This window comes from Anopheles marshallii, chromosome 2 (assembly GCF_943734725.1).
Source record: "Anopheles marshallii chromosome 2, idAnoMarsDA_429_01, whole genome shotgun sequence".
NCBI classification, from domain to species: domain Eukaryota; kingdom Metazoa; phylum Arthropoda; class Insecta; order Diptera; family Culicidae; genus Anopheles; species Anopheles marshallii.
This window is the reverse complement of record NC_071326.1, coordinates 1,298,575-1,317,868: the sequence shown is the minus strand read 5'-3', so window position 1 is coordinate 1,317,868 and position 19,294 is coordinate 1,298,575. Positions and strand designations below refer to the sequence as shown.

The window sequence follows — 19,294 nt, the reverse complement described above, 5'->3', positions numbered from 1 at the left end:
ATTCAGCGCAGATGAGACTAGGCATAGAATGCAATTGTCAAACGGATGAATACCAGCAGAGGCATCAGAAAATCAATAATCGGACTGTTTTGCACCTCACACATCCCAGCATCCAACGCAATAACTAAACAACCCAGTGGATTAATCGTTTTAGCAAGCATCTAAAACAGTCGTCAGGACAACCAACGAGGGAGTAAATAAATAAAAGATGTCGACGACAAAATCAAACAGCTCCAAATCCAGCATTCGCGATGGTAATTCTACCTTTCGATTTAGTAGTGGCAAATGTTTAAATGGCACAACAAAACAACCATTGATCTTTCGCAGAGGATCTTTCGTCGGAATCGGTTGAAGTGCTACGCGAGCGGTTAAATACAATGAAGCGACTAATTGCCGAACGGCAGAACAGCACAAGCGGATCGTCCGAGCTGTGGAATCCACATACCCGGGCATCTAGTTGCAGTGGCATCATCGATGGGAATTTCTTGAGCGTAGCATTCGGTGGAGCCCTCATAGTGATTCTTTCCGTGTCCGTTTATGCATTTTACAATCTTTACCATGCGGTGCTGAAGAAATTTCCCTCCCAACATACAGAACTGTAAAATGGGTGCAAATGTTTCCATTACTGCGTTAATATAACGGTTAAAAATAAAGTAGATGCATCTCTTTTGTCCATACACATCTGCAGAACAGTATAATTAAATGGCGATGCAATTCGTATCCTAATGATAGGCGGTAGGTAGGAACAAGGGTTGAAGGTATGCCCTTGACATTTGTAGTGCTTCGCCGAATGTGCAAGTTGCTATGGCTGCATTTGTTCGGAGCAATTAAATTCCGTTTGGATCCGTGTATCGGCACCTTAAGCTGACTCCTGCATCCGGGGGTTTAAACACATTACGGGTCAAAATGAAAACAATTGTCAAAGCAAAAAAATCAACAAATGCACGTGTGTTGTCCGATCGATTTGTTGCCAGTGTAGCCGGCGCATAGCCAATTTCGAAAACGACAGCGCCTAGAAACGTGCTAAAACATTTGCTATGGGTTTGACTAAACAGTATCTGGCCTATAAGCCAGTATCGAGCTTTAATATAATTGCTAGCGGTCGTGCAAACATTTCGTTTGTCACGATTAACCATGCTGTCGGTCGGTATGTTGTGGTGGCAGCCGCCGAAAAGGTGCTTGTGTGGGACATGAGGTTCGTATTACAGTTCTGAGGAGTTTACCGTAACACTTTATGCTTTAATGCGTTACTTTTTGCTTAGGATTTGCGAGAAGGTGGTGGAATTTGTACGTGACAAGCAGGAGGTAACCTTCTTGCGCACCAGCCCGGATCATAAGCTACTTGCGGTGGGGTTCTCGGACGGACAAGTTGAACTGTTCTGTTTCGAAAGCAAACAGTCCGTATGCAGCTTTGCTTCCCATCGTTCGGCCGTGAGTGCACTCAATTTTGATCTACTCGGCTTGAAGCTTGTGTCGGGAGGGCTGGACAACGATCTGGTAGTATCGGACATTGTGGCCCAAACGGGCAAGTGTCGCCTAACAGGCCATACTGCTCCAATAACGCAGGCATGTTTCATGCAACGCTTTCCCGACGTTATTGTATCCAGCTCAAAAGACACGCAGATAAAATTCTGGAACATAGAAACGCAGTGTTGCTTCAAAACGATTGTCGATCATCGCACTGAGGTGTGGGGTATCGTGCTGATGCGAAACGACGACTTTCTAGTTTGTGGCACGGCTGATACGCAACTTTCTGTGTATAAAATTGCTTCCAACATGGACACATTGTCGAGTACGATGGCAGTGCAAAACCCGGAAGATGAAAGCACCGTCAGTCCGTTCCGATGTACCGCCGCCGGGAGTATACAACGGGCCGGACACGGACGTACAATTAATCTCGTAGCCGACTCCAACGGACAGGTGCTTGGATGCCACGGTACAGATAGGAAAATTGAACTGTTTTACTTTTGCTCCCAGGACGAATCCGTTAAGAAGTTGGCGAAGCGTTTGAAAAAACTGAAAACAAACAAAGCAACCAGCGAAGAGGGACAGGATGTACAGGACGGCAATGTACGGCAGCTTGCACTGACCGATGAAATCAAGCGTCTTCCCACGGTAAGCACTCCGGAAAAGGTTAAATCGTTCGATCTACTGCTTGGCAGCCGCAATGAGCTGCGTATCTGTTGCACATTTTTGAAAAACTTTGTCCAACTGTTTTCGCTCAATGTGGACGCGAAAGGTGCCGAGCCGGAAACGTTGTATGCGCTGCAAAAGCAAGGACACTCATCCGAAGCACGCACCGTTTCGTTCAGCTCCGACAATTTAGCAATCGCGTCCGGCAGCGCGGAATCACTCAAGCTGTGGAGTCGCGCTTCCCAGGGCGTGCTACGCACGGTCGACACGGATGGGTACGTTGTGAGCACATGCTTCGTGCCAGGCGATCGACACGTGCTGGTCGGTTTAAAATCTGGCCAGTTACTCGTCGTGGACGTTGTACCGGGCGAGATTATTGAGCGTATCGACGCACACGAGAAGGAATTATGGAGCATCATACTAACGCCGGACAAGCACGGTTGCGTAAGTGGGGGCGGTGATACGACGGTAAAATTTTGGTCCTTCGAGCTTATCGGCCGCAGTGATGGGTCGGAACAAAAAGTACTCTCGCTGCTACACAAAAACACACTCAAGCTGGAGGAAACGGTACTGAGCGTACGAATTTCCCAGAATGGTAAATACATTGCGGTCGCCCTGCTCGACACCACGGTGAAAATATTCTTCTTGGACAGCCTCAAATTCTATCTGTCGCTGTATGGACACAAGCTGCCCGTAATTGCGATGGACATTTCGTACGATTCGACGCTTATCGTAACGGGTTCTGCCGATCGTACGATCAAGATTTGGGGTATGGATTTTGGTGACTGCCATCGATCGCTGTTGGCGCACGATAATACCGTGACGGCGATCCAGTTCATTCCCAACACGCACATGTTCTTCTCCTGCGCGAAGGATGGCAAGCTAAAGCAGTGGGATGCGGACAGCTTTCAGAAGATCATCACCTTGCCGGGTCACTTGGGAGAAGCACACGCGTTAGCGATCAGTCCGAATGGCAAGTACGTCGTTAGCTGTGGTTCGGATCGAACTCTGCGTTTGTTCCGTCGCACTGACGAGCCTCTCGTACTGCAGGACGTGCAGGAAGAAGAGCGCGAGGAACTGGAAAATGCAACCCTAGCCACGGGAGAAGAATCCACCGTGCCCGGGTTGCCGGGTCTGAGGCTCCCGTCGAAGAAAACCATCGGCTCGGAAAAGGGCGCAGAAAATATACTTGAATGTCTCGAGGTTAGCAAACAGTACGATGAGGAAGGCGGTAAAGGTGCATTGCCTCCGCTAATGTTCGCATATTCCGCTACCAACACCGATGAGTTCCTGCTCACTGTGCTTTCCCGGATTCGAGCAAGTGATCTCGAAGAGTCACTGCTGCTGCTTCCGTTCAGTGCCGTGTGTGAGTTGCTGGAAAAGGTACCAAAGCTTACCGTCGAACGGAAGGATCACACTGAGCTGATCTGTAAGGTGGTAATGTTTCTGTTCCGCGTTCACCAGAAACCGATCGTGAGCAATCAAGTGTTGCTTCCGGTGATACAAAAGATCGTGCCAACGCTGCAGGCGGCAGTTGAAGAGTTGCGCGACATGGTGGGAACGAACTTACATGCTGGCCAGATGTTACAGCGCGAGCTGGAAGAAAATGACGGTTGCGTGCTGTTCCGGGATGCAACAAAGCAGCGCATTCAGCGGGATCGACGCCGTAAGCGACGAGAAGCCTCTAAGCGAAAGTTTCTGCAGATAGTCAAGTAGGGAGCGGTTAGACCGACTAGATTAAATAAAAATTTCACTCAATTCTATACAGAGATTATTTTTTGTATATTTCGTCGTCACACACGCACACTCAATCTATCGTCTCCGTCGTTCTCGATCGTAATCACGTTCACGATCATGGGCACGCGACCTATCGTCATGATCGCGATCCCGGTCCCGGTCCCGCTCTCTGCGTCGTTCACGTTCCCGTTCCTCCTGACGTTCGTGGCGCCGGTGTCTTTCACGCTCTCTGTCTCGAAGTTCCCGCTCCTTAATCCGCTCGCGTTCACCATACGGACTAGAAATATAACAAGGAATGTAAACGTTTACCGAATTTCACTATGGAAAGTGCCGTCTGTGGCTCAAACTTAAAACTTACTCTCGGCGATCACGACGATCACCCTCTCGGTACCGGTCTCGATCGCGATCAAAATCCCTTTCACGATCTTTGTCTCGATCATTTTCTCGATCGCGGTAATTACCACTGTCGTAGTTACGATACCGTTCCATGGGTTGCCGCTCTCGGGAAACAGAACGCTCTATCCGTTTGTTGCTACCTAGAATAAAATAAACCAAATTACATTAACCTCTGAACAACGCTGTGAATGGGAAGAGAATTTGTTTGGCTTACCCTTAACTTTCGACACTTCAACCTTTTTCTCCTTCACCGGCTGTTGGGCCGGCGTCTCCTCAACCGCCTCATCTTCGCTCGGCATCTCCTCATCCAAATCGTCCTCCAACGCGGATACTTTCGGTTCCAGCTCATTGTTTTCCTCCAGCACGTGGCGCTTCTGGATGCGTGGTAAAATGATATCGCACACACGCTCATCTCTCAACAGCTCATCGATGAATTCGTCCATGTGGATAAGCTCGTACGCACCCATCCGGTTCTGTTTTCGCAACTTTCGATTATCGTTATAGAGCGGTTCCAGATACTTGTAGCAATCGAGTGACGAACCCGTCAGCCGTAAATAGAACGCACCGAGCGCACGTACATATTTGAACTCTTCGTTCTTTATAAACTCCACCACTATGTCCTTTTCCGGTTGGATCTGCAACATCTTGAGCGTAAGACACAGGAAAGGCGTTGGTTTGATGTTTCCTCCGAACACACCGCCAACAAATCGTAGCTCCATGGCTTTGTCCACCAACAGTTCGGCGGTCAGGGCGAAACATTGCTCCTTCCAGTATTTGGAATCGTATATACGGGAGCGAATAATCTTTTCGATCAAATATTGCGGATTCGTGCCATGAACATTCTTTGCATCCTTTACGGTGCGATTGGCCATGATGCAAGCCGGTCGCACTTATCCTCGTAAATTGCTTACTATTAACACTTTAGATTTGAATTACGCTGTGAATCGTGTCACGTGTTAGTTGAAGCATTCACTGAAACTGTTTGATAAACGGCTATGAATAGTTTTCATTAACAAATGCTTGAAAACTACTAATTTAACAAAAGTGCCTGTGCCCCCCACTGATGCTGCACCAACAAAGCTGTGTTTATAAATTAACACACAGTGTGTCTGCACGGTCATCATCGTAGACAATCCTTTCTTGTCAGCAACTCTTCCCACGCTTAAGCAATGTATACACGGTTCTCTCTAGGCACAATTGCCCATAATTAATTGTTTTGTACATAAGTTTCTCGTTCGAAATTATCAATTTTCACAACCAAAATCCTTCAAATGGAACCATATTGTTGGATATAGTTTAAAAAAGGACTTGATTTTGACTGCAAATTAGTTAATTCGTGCTTCCAAAACATTCCCATTCCACCCTGTGTTCAAGCACTCAACAAGGCGCTATACACTTTAGTCAGTTTAACAAAACAAACACAAAAAAATATGCAGCAGAAGAATTAAAAATACTTTTGCAGAAACGTAAATAACAACGCAACTAAAGCTTTGCAAGGAATACGTTTGCAAGCTGCACAGTTTCTTTTACATCTTGGTGCGTTGTCTTTTGACTTCACCAAGTGAAAGAAGAAAGAAACGAGAGAGAAAGTGCCCGCACGAGCGAAACTATCTGCAACAAGAATTTGTTATTGTTCGTTTGCTAGTTCAGTTTTCCCAAAAAACCGAAGTTGTTTCTAATTTTATCTTAATGATGAATACGGAAACGGAATGCTAAACTACAGCAAGAGAAAAAATCTGGAGCAATATGAATCTGCAATCTTTGTTTCAGGATTTTAATCCGAGGTAAGTGCATGAACATTCGTCAACACACTCGTCAGTATGAAACCATTGTATGAATGTAATGTATCGTTTTCTTTTATCGGGTGCAGTAAATTTGTAGTCCATTGCTGTCTGTTCACGTTTACCATATTGTTTTGTCTCCGATTGGACGGATTAATTGGTGAGTATGCAGTGCTGGAAACATTGTTTATCCACGTAACCTTCCGCTCACTGTTCGTTCTGTTTTGTTCCCTACAGATTGGCCCTATTGGGTCGTATTTGTGCCGCTATGGGTGTGGAAATCGATAGCAACGCTTGGTGCTATAGTGGGTGCCGTTGTTTGGTGTCGCCATCCACACTACAGGTAAGCCTGTCAGGACCTGTGTCCTTGAGCTGACGAAGGTATATTGCACTGTGTGAATCGCATCGCATTGACCTCCTACCAAAACTTTCCTTTCCAGAGTCGAAGGTGATTCTTACTCACACTTTAAAGCAATGTTAATATCGCTGTCTTTGCATTTGATATTGCTGATGTTTGAGTTGCTTGCCTGCGATCGGCTTACGTCCGGACGGCACCTCTGGGTACTGGTATTCATCCCACTGATATTCGGCAGTGCGGCCAGTGTTGGTGCTTGCGTGTGGGCCGTCAAACACGATCGTTCGTTTGAACTGGAACTGTTTTGTGCCGTCAATGCTCTACAGTTCGTGTTCCTGCCCCTCAAGCTGGATGGACTCGTGTCGTGGAGCTGGGAAGTGGTTTTCGTTCCACTGTGGATAGTGCTCTGCCTTAGCTTGGTGGCTGTACTGTACAGCATAATATTTAGTGTCATTTTGCTGCGCACGCCGGAGGTTTCGGCACAGCAGAAGAAATCTGCTTTCTACTCCGCCATCGGGAATTGCGCCACCGTTATTCCAGTGCTAGTATTTCAGGTGCTACTGGCGGATAAGCTGGATGAAGACTTAAACTGGCCATACATAGCTGTGGCGGGTCCACTTTTGGTTGCCTTGTTCACGTTGATTCTACTCAGCTTCAATGCCAAAGGAGGAAACAAATGTAAGTGGCATACGGTATAACCATAGTCCAATGAAAAATTAGCTAATTATGCTTTTAAATCCGTCTCCTCTACAGGGTGGTTCGGTATACGGAAAAACTTTAGTCAGTTCCTGCTCGGTGTGCTTCCATGTCTGCAAGAGTACGGTAACATATCATATCACACGGACAACGGTCAAACTGTGCCACTAGATAGCGCCAACGTACAGATGGACGATTTTGAAAAGTACGACAAAAAGAGTAAAAAGGCCCTCACGAAAAAGAACGACCATTTGAAGCCCGTAGTACCAATCGTCAGTATAGAGTTGCCAGATTAAATGTTTTATTCGTATTACAAAGGGAAAAGTAGCTAAATTTTATCAGATTTGAGGTGGCTTTCTCCTCTACGTTTCGGTGATTTTTTGTAGCATTCAGTGGTTAAAATCTACGAAAAAAGGTTCTCAAATGTTTGTGCAAAACATTCAAATGCATATTTATCGGTAATACCTAGTAGCAATGTAAAAGGAGTAATTCGGTGTAGGAACACGAAAAATCACTCTGCGCGTTAACAAAGAGGGAAGATGACAATATTTAAATTATAAAGTAAAGCGATGGATAGTAGATAGTACTAGAGAGCGGTACAATGTATGCCTAATGCCCGACATTATTGTGAAGTAGGAATGGAAATTGTTTAGCTTAGAATCGCCAAACCTTGTTAAGTGTGTTCCGTAGGCCATCTGCTTACAATGGTACAGAAAGCATGAACGCTTGTGTAGGAAAAAATATCGTAATTTCTATTCCCCTTTTGAACTAGATGGAACGAATGCTTTTGTGTAGCTTGTATGTAGCGAGGTGGTTCCGATTCTATTGTAAATATCGATGATAGCTAATTTCGGTGCATCACACATAAAAAAGCGTGTGGAAGAAACAAAAAAAAGGGTTTTTCATTTACTATGGTTCAAAATCTACACTGTGTCACAATTATCGTTTATATTACTTATCTTATGATTGCTTTTTCGTTAACTGGCCAATGCTCTGTTTAGGGGTTGTTCTAAATTCGGCTTCCACACGGTTTCATCTCGCTCTGTTGACAAGTCGGAACTCCCAACGCACCAATATAAACGCGCTCAACACTTTCGGTGGCAAGCTTTGTTTTTACGTGTGTGTATTTTGTTTGCACTGCATTTGGTGCATTTTTTATCCGCAACAGATTGCCGCCGTGACCCGAAAGTGCCAACGAAAAATCAATTACCGCTGTGGCGCAAAACTACCAGCGTGTGTGCAGTAGTAGTTTTCCCCGTAAGCAGCACTCGCCCGGTGTTATATAAAAGACCGCATTCGATCGATAACGAGTGGTCCTGGGTAGCTGTTTAGCACCACCGCGTACAGTGTCGCAGAAAAACTGTTCGGGTCCTGGAGCGTGCAGCGCGGTTTCGATTGCTGCTGGCTGGGGTGACCCACGAACACACCAGCTACTTTGATGTGCTGGGATAGAAACTGTGCATCGGTTTCCATTCCAGCTACATTGTCAGTGCGTGCGTGTGTTTTTTCCCGTACAAAAATGGGTTGGTGGTGCTGTTGCGTTCCGTCTTTTATTCGTGCCGGATAAGGAAAGCCGCGGAAAGCCATAGATGAGCATCGATCCTATCAATGAAACTACCGCAACGACTACGCATCGCTATCATACTCATAGTAATCATCGCAGCAGCACGCTTCTCGTAGAACAATTAGTGCAAACAGCGCCGCAATTCACCGCCTGCTACACAAACACACTTTCAAACGCAGCATTAGCTACAGCATCCGAAGAAGCGCTTAACGCACCAACGGTGTACGACTGCACGGAAACGACGGACGCGAGCCATGAGCTACTGGATTATTATCTCAATGACTCCATCGGCCCATCTTCCAACGCGAAGAACACCACATTCGACCGCTTAGACTTGAAGCTCGATACGCTAGATTTTAGTCTAACCAGACGTTTGCTTGGGGCCGTTTTCTTTCTGCTAATCATCTACGCCTGGAAGCAATACATCGACGACGAGGAAGAGTCCGACACGATCTATATCTAATCGGGTTCTCAACTGTCAGTAGCATTCAATAGCAGACAGTTCCACCGGGCTTGGAACACGGGGCAACTATGGGTACTAAGAAGGTGTCATACTTCTTTAACCCGGACGTGGGAAATTTTCACTATGGACCAGGGCATCCCATGAAACCGCATCGGCTTTCGGTCATCCATCATCTGGTGATGAACTATGGATTGCATAAAAAGATGCAAATCTACCGGCCATACAAGTAAGTAACGTTTTACCCTCCGTTGCCGGCCGTCATTAGCGGTGCTGTGAAACACACTAACGATTCCTGTTCATCTATTTCTATGTAGAGCAAGTGCGCATGATATGTGCCGGTTTCACAGTGACGAATACATCGAGTTCCTCCAGCGAGTTACGCCGCAAAACATTCAGGGTTACACCAAGTGTCTTTCCGTGTTCAACGTCGGTGACGATTGTCCGGTGTTTGATGGGCTGTTCGAGTTTTGCGCCATGTACACCGGAGCCTCACTGGAGGGTGCGCAAAAGCTAAACCACAACCACAGTGATATTTGCATCAACTGGTCGGGCGGACTGCACCATGCGAAAAAGTTCGAAGCATCCGGCTTCTGTTACGTGAACGACATTGTGATAGGCATACTAGAGCTGCTAAAGTATCATCCGCGCGTCCTGTACATCGATATCGACGTGCATCATGGTGATGGCGTGCAGGAAGCATTCTATCTGACCGATCGCGTCATGACGGTTTCGTTCCACAAGTACGGCAACTACTTCTTCCCCGGTACGGGAGATATGTACGAAATTGGGGCCGAATCTGGTCGCTATTATTCTGTGAACGTGCCACTCAAGGAAGGCATCGACGATCAAAGCTATGTTCAGGTGTTTAAACCGGTCATTTCGGCCGTGATGGAGTTTTATCAGCCTACTGCGATCGTACTACAGTGCGGTGCCGATTCACTGGCGGGCGATCGGTTGGGTTGTTTCTCGCTCAGCACCAAGGGTCACGGAGAATGCGTAAAGTTCGTCAAGGATCTGAATGTGCCGACGTTGGTCGTCGGTGGCGGTGGGTATACGTTGCGCAATGTGGCACGCTGCTGGACGTACGAGACCTCACTTCTGATCGATGAAACCATCTCGAACGAGCTACCAATGAACGATTATCTAGAGTTTTTCGCGCCCGACTTTACGCTTCATCCTGACATCCCGAGCAGGCAGGATAATGCGAACAGCAAACAATATCTGGAAGCGATCACGCGGCACGTGTACGACAATCTGAAGATGTGCCAGCACGCGCCCAGTGTGCAGATGTTTGACATACCCGAGGACGCCTTGCCGGAGGAGCTGAAGACAGTGAAGACAGAGGAGCCGAACCCGGATGTGCGCATCACTCAGGAGGATGAAGACCGGTTGGTGGAGCCTAAGAACGAGTTCTATGACGGTGATAATGACAACGAGAAGAGTGAAAACGAGCCCTAGCTTCTAGGAATAGTGTGTAAGATGGGTTTGTTTGTTTTTTTTTTGTATTCAAAGGAAGCAAGATAAACGGTCCGCCTTTCGGGATATCTTTTCGAAAACATCTTTTCCAATGCGCAATATGTCTCCTTGGAAGACAATAACAGCTACAGTAAAGAGACTACTTCTTCCACGGAGAAAGCCGGTGGGCTACTTTTACTTTCTAGGTTGCGATAGCAATAAAACAAGATAACAAACTACTTGTCTATCGATGTTGTAACTACGTTCAAGATGCAATACATATCTTAGAGACATGTACTATTGCAACATGAGTTGTTTGGGTCATTCATATGAATCTTCAGCGAGGAGTCATTCAAAGCAGGACTCGACAAAGATTCATGTAAGATCCCAACACCATTTTCTGCGGGTTTTCGTAGAGATTCATGAATCTTCGAGGATTCAAGAACCTTAGAGAAATTGTTAATCTTCATAACAGAGATTCTTATTTATGCATGCAGTTCAAAAATGTAATTCCATTAGATCCATTTAGTTTCTTGAACCTGAATCAGATTCACCCAACACTATTTCGCATTCTGATCTTCGAATTGATTTGAAACATATTTTTATTATTTACCTTCGAATCCATTTACCCTAATGTCCCAAGTGTACTGTGTGTAAATGATTACTAGACACCAAAACACATCTTTCTGGCGGTCTGCGGATCTCAAAAATTTATTTCAATTGTAGCAATCTTTCAATTCAGGAAAAAATAGTTCGTCAAACTCATCTTATGTAAACGATAAATTAACTAAATTCGTCGTGTGCCAAAATAGTTAATTATGCGCATTATTGCGAAACCGTTACAAGTCTACAAAGAAGCGTGATTAAGCTACGTATCTGGATAATCTGCTTGATCTGGTACACGCGGTGTAGCCAGCGATTGGTAATCGTCCTTAAGCTGCGGCGTAAGATCATTGTCTTGTACCGGCAAGACCGATGGTGGTCCCAAATCGTCAAAGCTCAGCTGGGTGGTAAATTGTTGTTCACCTGTACCGGCGATATTGTAGAGCGACTGCGAAGGGTCGTACGCAATATCGGCCGCAGCGGGTTCGTTGACAACATTTGGAGCAATTGCCGCAACGTTTGATTCCATCGCACTTATGTTTTCCACGTTATCGAAAGAGACTGTGGGCAACGTGGATTCCTGGGATGTTGAAGGCGTTGCTTGGCTGTCTTGGTGATCATCTTGTTCCGACGATTGCGTATCCATTGCTGCATCAGCATCTTCGTCTTCATCCCGACGAACAAGTCCTAGCATATCCAGCATGCTTCGCTCGGTTTCGTTCGCTTGGGCTGCCTCGACGGAACTGTATACGGAATCACTACGGCTACATACGAGTAAATGCCGTGCTAATGCCGAACCATCGTACGAAGAAAAGCCACACTTGCAATGCATCTCCTGACTTATTGAAGAGGCCGCATATTTGTGTGCTGTGGAGGAACCGGGTGAATTGCACAATTGCGAATGGTTCATCATCGACGGAAGACAGGTGGTTTGAAATTTGCACAGTGCGCATTGCAAAAGTCCGCTGCGGAAATAGAAACATCAAGACCAATACGTAAGCATAGTGTGTGGTACATTTAACGAACTTCCACTTACATTATGTGATTGAACTGATCGAAATCATTGCCACACTCGAGACAAATGTAGCCGCTCTTCATATTTAGCACCAGCTGATCAAATGCCTTTACAACACGATACGGTTTTGATTGCTCCTTTGGCATTATTTTTTTCTGCAAGAGGATTTTTCGAGAATGGTTAGGTTAGAGTCGGATGTTGAAAAGTGGGCACTAGCGATTGAATGTGAAACAGAAAGATTCATTACCATCGGTTTTTCCATGACCGTCGTAGCGTTTGTAACGCTTTTAACTGTTTCGTCAGCAGCGTTGGCAACGTGGCAAAAGATACTATGCAGTTTGTTTTGTGCCTTCGAGAGGAAGCTGAGCGCACATTTTTTGCACCGTTTCGAGACATATTTATCGCTATGCTTGCGCAAATGGGCCAAGAACTGTTTTACATTGTCTATCAAAGCTACGGACTGAGTCGGTTCGTCCGTGTCGGTGCCTTCGGTGCCACTACGATAAGCGCAAGCCATCTGCAGACAGATTGGGCACTGCAACAGGTTACTTCCCTTATGCTGCGCATAGAAGTGGTCAATAGTTGTCTGCAAGACGGAGCTGCGAAAATCACACCCAGCACAATGGTACGGCATTTCCAGCGGCAGGTGGGTTTTATGCATGTGCGCTGCCAGCACCGGTACGCTACTGAAACGTACCTACAAGGAACATAATTAATGGCTACGGAGTTCTTGCTGTCGCGTGAATCAGTTACTTACCTCACAGATCAAACAGCTGCTTCCTTTTGAAAACACGCATTTCGTATCGAGCGGATGAAATAGCATCTTGTGCTTCTCCAGCTCTTCTTGGGGCACATGCTGCAGGCAGGTTCGACACTTAGATCCACTATCTAATGCGCTTGTAGAACCGGCAAGTTGTTGTGTGTGGTCCAACAAATGATCAAGAAGCTCCACATTGCAGCGGAACGTCAATTCTGGACATTCCGGACACGGGACTTCAAAATCGGGACAGGGTAAGGCGGACTCTTTCAGCTCAGTGCCACCGACACATCCGTAATAGTACGATTCCAGCTGTATCATAGCATCTTCAGGTTTTTCTCTCTTCTTCTGGACCGTTCTGTTCGAGGAAGAGGTTGTTATTACGATCGACGCCGCCGTCGTTTGTTCCTCAATTTTCACCTTTTTGAGGATATTTTTTTTCGTTGCTGAACTCGCGCCAGCCGCTGCTGTTGCCGCCGGGGCAACATCGTTCCGAGGGGACGGAGATGCGATGATAGCTACAAGGATGCGATTAGGAGAAAATATACAATAAGATAACACAGGTGTTGACTGTTCAAAGGGATTTTCTCTCGAAATAAAAGAAAACGTAATGAGCTTAACTATTGCATACTCTATTTCGCATGCTCAAAGGTTCGATTAACTTTATTTGCCTCCATTTAAAAAGCGCATTTTGCCTAACTTATTGCATACACAGACGTGCAAATACGCGCACACACACACACCCAAACATTATATGCCTTGCCATAATTTTTTTCCTCTTATATTAGTTAAACCCTGCAGCTTCTGCGACTCTCTCTATCTTGTAGGAGAAATCCGGAGTACAAAAACAATAGTTAATAAATTTCATAAACAAAAATCTGTCCTACACTCTTGTCTTCGATTTTCTTTGTTTTATCGAACGAGATACGGTGTGTCTTGAAAACCTGACTTTCTTTTGCCAACTAGTGCGGTGTGTGCGCAGATTCAAAAAAGGGCGTAAAAAAGTAAGTCCCTCTCTCATCAAACTCTACAACGCTGAAAGTAGAAAAGAAAAATATGAAAAGAAGTGATTCTCGTAAAACCGGATGGAAGTAGACAAACTAATGGAGTTCACTTTGGCGACATTTGGAGGTGAAGCTTAATTTGAAACATTGGAGTTCCAACGAAAAAAAAAGGGCCAAGCAAAGGTGAATGTGTCATTTGCTTGCCAAAAAGAGGGACTAGCTCTATTTCCTGCTCTGTTATATCCTCTATCTCCTCTATTATGTTATGTATTTAGGCATTGTATTGACCTCTTTTTCAGAAACGGAATCAATTGTATCACCCCGATAACGGAGGAAATCTTTTCAAACAATGAAACAATTTTCATTTTTCCCCAGAAGTGCAGAAACAGTAACATAAATGTTAAAGCAGAATAAATGTTTTGGAAAAAGTCAATCTGTTTAACTTAATTGCATATTATAAGCAATGCTTTCTATAGGCAAAATTGCTCCAATTGACGTAGAAAAGAGGCGTATGCACGGTATTTGTGCTGTGATACAAAGCTGTGCATTTGTATCAGAATGATAGTAAAGCAACCGATGCATTACAACATTCCACCTCAGACAAAGTTGCTGCGAATCATACGTATATGCACAAAACAACTGATCGAGCTGAAAAGTCATCAGGCCCATCGTTGTTTAATTAATTATTCATCGTGCTATTAATTAATTATTTTTAATGAATTGTTGTAATGTTGTATAAATGAGTGAAAACAGCTTCAAACATGACAACATCTTTTCAACGCCATTAAATTTCATAAATTCGCTATTGAAAATCTGTATATTAACGCGCTTCCATAAACGCTTGACGCAAGATGAAATATGACCGAGGCAAAAATGGAGCAATGGCAGGGAGAGAATACGATAATATAAAACTATGTATACTAACAGTGATCCTTAGGTTTGCGCCCACGCTTTGCGGGAATTTTTGCGAATGGTATATCGGACACGACATTCCACTGCTTGAAGGGGTCGGCGGCGGCCTGGAGAGACAAAAAAAGCAATGAATTGTGTGAGCCAAGGCGCAAAAGAATGGCGCAGAAATCTTAATCGCTTACCTTATGCATGCGAGTGGTTAAACTTTCCTTCGTTTCAATCTTTGCTTCCTCGGCTAAATGTTTCACGATGTTATCGAACGTACTGCCGGGACTATTTCCGTATAGCTCACGCCAAACCAACTCGTTCAGGAACTGTTGAATGATTTGACGCGACAACAGGGAGAGCGTGTTTTGGAACATGCGTGGAACGATGCGGCGCAGGTAATCCATTATGTTTGCATTGCTATTTTTCGGTGTCTGCTCAGACGTCGGAACCTGTATCACGGTTTTGTAGCCCATGTTGTTCAGTGTTCCTTTGTCGACCGTAAGATCGGTCAGAATGATGCTCTCCTTATCGACCCAATCGCTGAGTGGTTCCAAAATTTTGGAAAACCTTTTCTTGTAGCTTTTTTCGGCGTCCTGCAACGGTTCCACGGCACGAAGTCGAAGAATTTTCGCTTCCGGATCGAGAACGCCCAACACCTCCACCTTTACCTGGCGCTGCTGTCCGTCCTGTAACAAAAAAGGGCAAGCGAATCATATTACGCCATACGTGTATGAGCATTACACACAAAATTCGTCGTACCTGAGTTGTCGTTCCCAGCGAAATCACTCCTATTTCGATGGATTTTTTGGGACCTCCAAGCATCTTCATGTGGCGGCATAATGCCAGCGTGCAAACTGATCGTAACAATGTGTAGAGGCTTTTCAGGTAAACGTTGTCCACCTTCACCCAGTTCACCACATTTGAAACATTCGTTTGACAGGCCCAGTGGTAGATGAGCTTCAAAATCACCGAAGGCGGATGTGGTGAGCCTTCGAACAGCGAGCCATGAAACACGGACGTGAATCGGGTCGGACAGCAATCGCTTATCCAGAAGTAGCCACCCGAGTACGGGAATTTCGAAGTATCCGAGTACATGCCCAGTTTGAGCGGCTTATCGTAGTGGATTTGGCACGTCTGTTCCGATTTGATCAATCCTTGTTGTATGAGCCATTCGGTGAACTTTGGCGCTGGATGTACCAATACGTTTTTCACTTTCGCATCGAGCTGCGGTCGATCGGTTACAGCTTTATCGGTTACTCGAAGCGATGGTCTTGCGAGTACTACGAGCGAAGGGAAAGTTTTGCCCTGAATCTTACTAAATGATATCTCTCTCGAATCCGCCGACGGTTTACCCGCATCATCTTTAGTAAGATCGACAACCGCGGAAGGTTCCGGGAGATTTTTCTTTTTCTCCTTTTCGGCGCCAACTTGCAGCCCGCCAATAGAATTGAACTCGGTAGGTCGTACAGAGATGGCAGCAACTTTGCCCGTTGTTGTGCCAACAGGTTTTGGAGACTTTGTCTTAACTTCCGGCGTTTTGACCTTTTCGTTGCTCACTTTTCTTGGAGAAATGGGTTTTTCCTTTTCCTTCTGTTTCATACGCTTGGAGAGAGGAATATAGTCGTCGTCATCATCCGAGGGTATATCTAACACGGACTCCGAATCTTCGGCGATAGGCAAATCCGATCTTCGACCCCGCCGTCGACTGCTTACCGCAGGATCCGGTGACGGCGAAGCACCCATTTTCGGGGCAAGGGAAGATTGAAGTACGGGCAATGGTTTCTTGCGCGTTAATGCAGTTACCGGTTTGGAAATTTGATCCAAACCCGGTACTGGACCCAGTACTTGATAAGCGGTGAACACTTGGCCGGAAAATATGTTTTTCCCACCCGTTTCATCGACAATCGCTTTCAGCTTGTTTCGAATTTCATTATGCTCTTTTTCCGCCTTTTCGTATGCGGCTTTCTGTGCCGCACTCAGTTCATCTCGCCAGCATTCTAGGATCAGTGTTACCCCAACTCCAGACGCCATGATGGATTTTCAATAGTCACCGCTTTGAAAAACACACAGGTGCCAGGAATTCGCGACGTGTATCAACGTTGTACAAATATTGTAAACTACTTGGATTACGCTATTTACATTCTGGAACAGTTATTTGTAACCTGCAAACCGAATAATTGGCATGAAACGCACTGAAAATGATCTTCTCTCCTCCGCACGCACAACAATCCAACACTTTGCGCGTCACTTTACCAGTGTTGCCAGCACCGACTGCCACCGTGTTTTGACAGCGCTCAAATTGTCACGCTGTTTTTTTCCTCTCTCATTTGTTTTTGTGCTGGGCAAATCACACAGCCAATTTGCGGGTTTTTGGCTAGCACATTGTATAACATCAAAAATGTTCCATATAATTACGCGAGGTATTTCTACAACGGCGGCTTTGTCAGGAAAAAGAAATTTTCGAAAATTCCTGCTATACAACAAGCGAGGAACACGAATTTTCAAACAACAGCGTGCCGCCAACCCAAACCTGTACACGGACATCCCAATCGACAAGCGAGGTGTACGTGATACCGGCGTAACTGTTGATGGGAATTTCATAGAAATAAAGGAAAGGATACCAGAGTTGATTGTTCCCAACCTGGAAGGCTGTAAGTTTAAACCGTACGTATCGTACAAGGCTCCCGATGTAGTGCAATCGGAATTCACAAGCCAAGATCTGTTCAATTCGGTGTATGCCCAAAAAATCATAAGCGATTGGAAGAGTGGAAAACTGAACGACGATGGAAGTCCGATGGAACCGTCCAAGGAGGAATCAATGTCAGCTGAGGACGCGTGGATTAAGGCTAGAAAAACTGGATCGGATATCTTTTGAAAGTAACATCATGTTCAAAGTTTGATTAGCAAATAAAACACATTCATTAGGTACTTCTGATTGATATTTTCAATCTTCTTTATGGTATTGATTGGCGTAAGAGATGAAGCTTTTTAACCCATCGACTCATCCGCTCATTATCGTCTATTGTGAAAAACTGGAAAAGAAAAGGTGGTGTTTTAGTGTTTTATTTTACCAAAAGCGCAGTGTCCAGTGACTAGTCTGGGGGTTAAACTCTATACTTACTATACTGTGAAACAAAGGATCTTCATCTAATACCACAGTGTCTTTCGTGGGCACTTTAATCGTTTGCGAAGCCAAGTCTATAACTATACTGCTTGTCGTCTGGGTTGTTGCTACTGCCGGCTTTCTTCTTGATACGAATGATTGCGGAACAAACTCATCAGCATTCAGCTCTTCTAATTTTGTGGCTTTGCTCGTAGGATCATCGCACGTGTCAGACATGGATTTGAAAACAAAGGTTTTCTCACTACTGTCCTTACTGACTGTGGGCGGTGAATGATTACGAGAGCCTTTCGACGATTTCGAAGAGGTTCCGCTGCGATTGCTGCTGGAAGTGCTCGTGGATGATGAACTGCTGGAACTGCTGGACGATCGACGATAACGAGCCCGATCGTGTGGCTTTCGTTCGTGATATCGATCCCGAGAAGACGATCTCCTGCGTGTGCTGGAAGTGTAGCTTCTGTCTCTGGATCTGTTGCGATAGGAAGATTTTTTCTCTCGCTGGTACGTGGATGAGGACGCTACGGATCGACTTTTGGATCGATCTTGACGACGATTTGTATCACTACCCTTTCTACGGTGTGTATCGTAATCTCTGGATTTGGATCTAGAGCGTCGCCTGGATTGTTTCGAGCGTCGGTCCGATTTTCTAGATCGTGATGGGGACCGTGAGTACGAGCGACGCATTGTTACCACTTATTAAAATATTCGATTGTTTTGTTTTCAACTTGACACACACAACCGCACTGTACGCCGATTGCAAGACGAGTACAGTCACAACGTAGACAGAAAGTTACATTGAGAATTTTAAGGGAAAGGGTTAGAACATGGACCAAAATCGATTGTTGCACTACTTCGTAGCTTACGATTACTGAGAATACGGGTTTGGGAAAACTGAAGAAAGGAAAAAATAAAGGACGGCGTTAGAATGAGAATGGCCCAGTGTGCATCGACTGTGGCCCCGAGAAATATCATTTTCATGGCAACACTGCAAAACGCGTTTGCACAGTGGTTAGCCTTTCTATCAACATGGGTTGGTTGATTATTTTTTATATGTTTCTATTGCCTCAATTTTGTCATCCTCATCGCAGATCGCGCCGAGAGGTGAATAGTACTACGCATATATTTTAATTTTCGTATATAGAACCGATTTGTAGGCGTTTTTGATTGATCCCGCTTCGTACTTATAGTCTTGCAATAATAACTCGAGCATAGCTGTTTTTGCACATTCGCTTTTTGCAGCAAAAATACTCCAAAATTTACATCTTAAATCGCTGCAGTTCCCAGTAATCAAGGTCTCAAGCGCCGACCAACAAC

The 19,294-nt window shown here is 45.3% G+C and overlaps 8 protein-coding genes across 9 annotated transcripts; 5 read left to right on the top strand and 3 right to left on the bottom strand.

The window, feature by feature from the left end:
• Positions 1-208: 208 nt before the first annotated feature.
• Positions 209-602, top strand: LOC128707182 (uncharacterized). Its single transcript, XM_053802131.1, has 2 exons — positions 209-254; positions 328-602. Exons 1-2 carry the CDS (start codon positions 209-211, stop codon positions 600-602), a joined length of 321 nt encoding a protein of 106 aa, XP_053658106.1.
• Positions 603-1,037: 435 nt separating this feature from the next.
• Positions 1,038-3,849, top strand: LOC128707178 (WD repeat-containing protein 3). The gene is made up of 2 exons (XM_053802125.1): positions 1,038-1,195; positions 1,263-3,849. Exons 1-2 carry the CDS (start codon positions 1,038-1,040, stop codon positions 3,847-3,849), a joined length of 2,745 nt encoding a protein of 914 aa, XP_053658100.1.
• Positions 3,850-3,945: 96 nt separating this feature from the next.
• On the bottom strand, positions 3,946-5,138 carry LOC128707181 (pre-mRNA-splicing factor 38). The gene is made up of 3 exons (XM_053802130.1): positions 4,481-5,138; positions 4,229-4,406; positions 3,946-4,147 (listed from the first exon to the last, which is right to left on the bottom strand). The coding sequence occupies exons 1-3, from the start codon at positions 5,136-5,138 to the stop codon at positions 3,946-3,948; spliced, it is 1,038 nt and encodes a 345-aa protein (XP_053658105.1).
• An 874-nt stretch (positions 5,139-6,012) lies between these two features.
• On the top strand, positions 6,013-7,394 carry LOC128707180 (transmembrane protein 185B). Of its 2 annotated transcripts, none has more exons than XM_053802129.1 (5): positions 6,013-6,050; positions 6,137-6,207; positions 6,354-6,390; positions 6,488-7,080; positions 7,156-7,394. In XM_053802129.1, exons 1-5 carry the CDS (start codon positions 6,013-6,015, stop codon positions 7,392-7,394), a joined length of 978 nt encoding a protein of 325 aa, XP_053658104.1. The 2 variants fall into 2 exon arrangements, with proteins under 2 accessions (XP_053658104.1, XP_053658103.1); XM_053802128.1 differs by having other exon boundaries at positions 6,285-6,390.
• Positions 7,395-9,193: 1,799 nt separating this feature from the next.
• LOC128707179 (histone deacetylase 3) lies at positions 9,194-10,583 on the top strand. Its single transcript, XM_053802127.1, has 2 exons — positions 9,194-9,351; positions 9,440-10,583. The coding sequence occupies exons 1-2, from the start codon at positions 9,194-9,196 to the stop codon at positions 10,581-10,583; spliced, it is 1,302 nt and encodes a 433-aa protein (XP_053658102.1).
• An 865-nt stretch (positions 10,584-11,448) lies between these two features.
• LOC128706890 (uncharacterized) lies at positions 11,449-16,890 on the bottom strand. The gene is made up of 7 exons (XM_053801832.1): positions 15,619-16,890; positions 15,054-15,545; positions 14,885-14,978; positions 12,956-13,473; positions 12,446-12,895; positions 12,220-12,353; positions 11,449-12,148 (listed from the first exon to the last, which is right to left on the bottom strand). The coding sequence occupies exons 1-7, from the start codon at positions 16,888-16,890 to the stop codon at positions 11,449-11,451; spliced, it is 3,660 nt and encodes a 1,219-aa protein (XP_053657807.1).
• A 364-nt stretch (positions 16,891-17,254) lies between these two features.
• On the top strand, positions 17,255-17,734 carry LOC128706945 (39S ribosomal protein L41, mitochondrial). Its single transcript, XM_053801888.1, has one exon. The coding sequence runs from the start codon at positions 17,258-17,260 to the stop codon at positions 17,732-17,734; it is 477 nt and encodes a 158-aa protein (XP_053657863.1). The 5' UTR covers positions 17,255-17,257.
• A 79-nt stretch (positions 17,735-17,813) lies between these two features.
• Positions 17,814-18,664, bottom strand: LOC128709040 (serine/threonine-protein kinase fray2-like). Its single transcript, XM_053804025.1, has 2 exons — positions 17,981-18,664; positions 17,814-17,891 (listed from the first exon to the last, which is right to left on the bottom strand). The coding sequence occupies exons 1-2, from the start codon at positions 18,662-18,664 to the stop codon at positions 17,814-17,816; spliced, it is 762 nt and encodes a 253-aa protein (XP_053660000.1).
• Between the last annotated feature and the right edge of the window lie 630 nt (positions 18,665-19,294).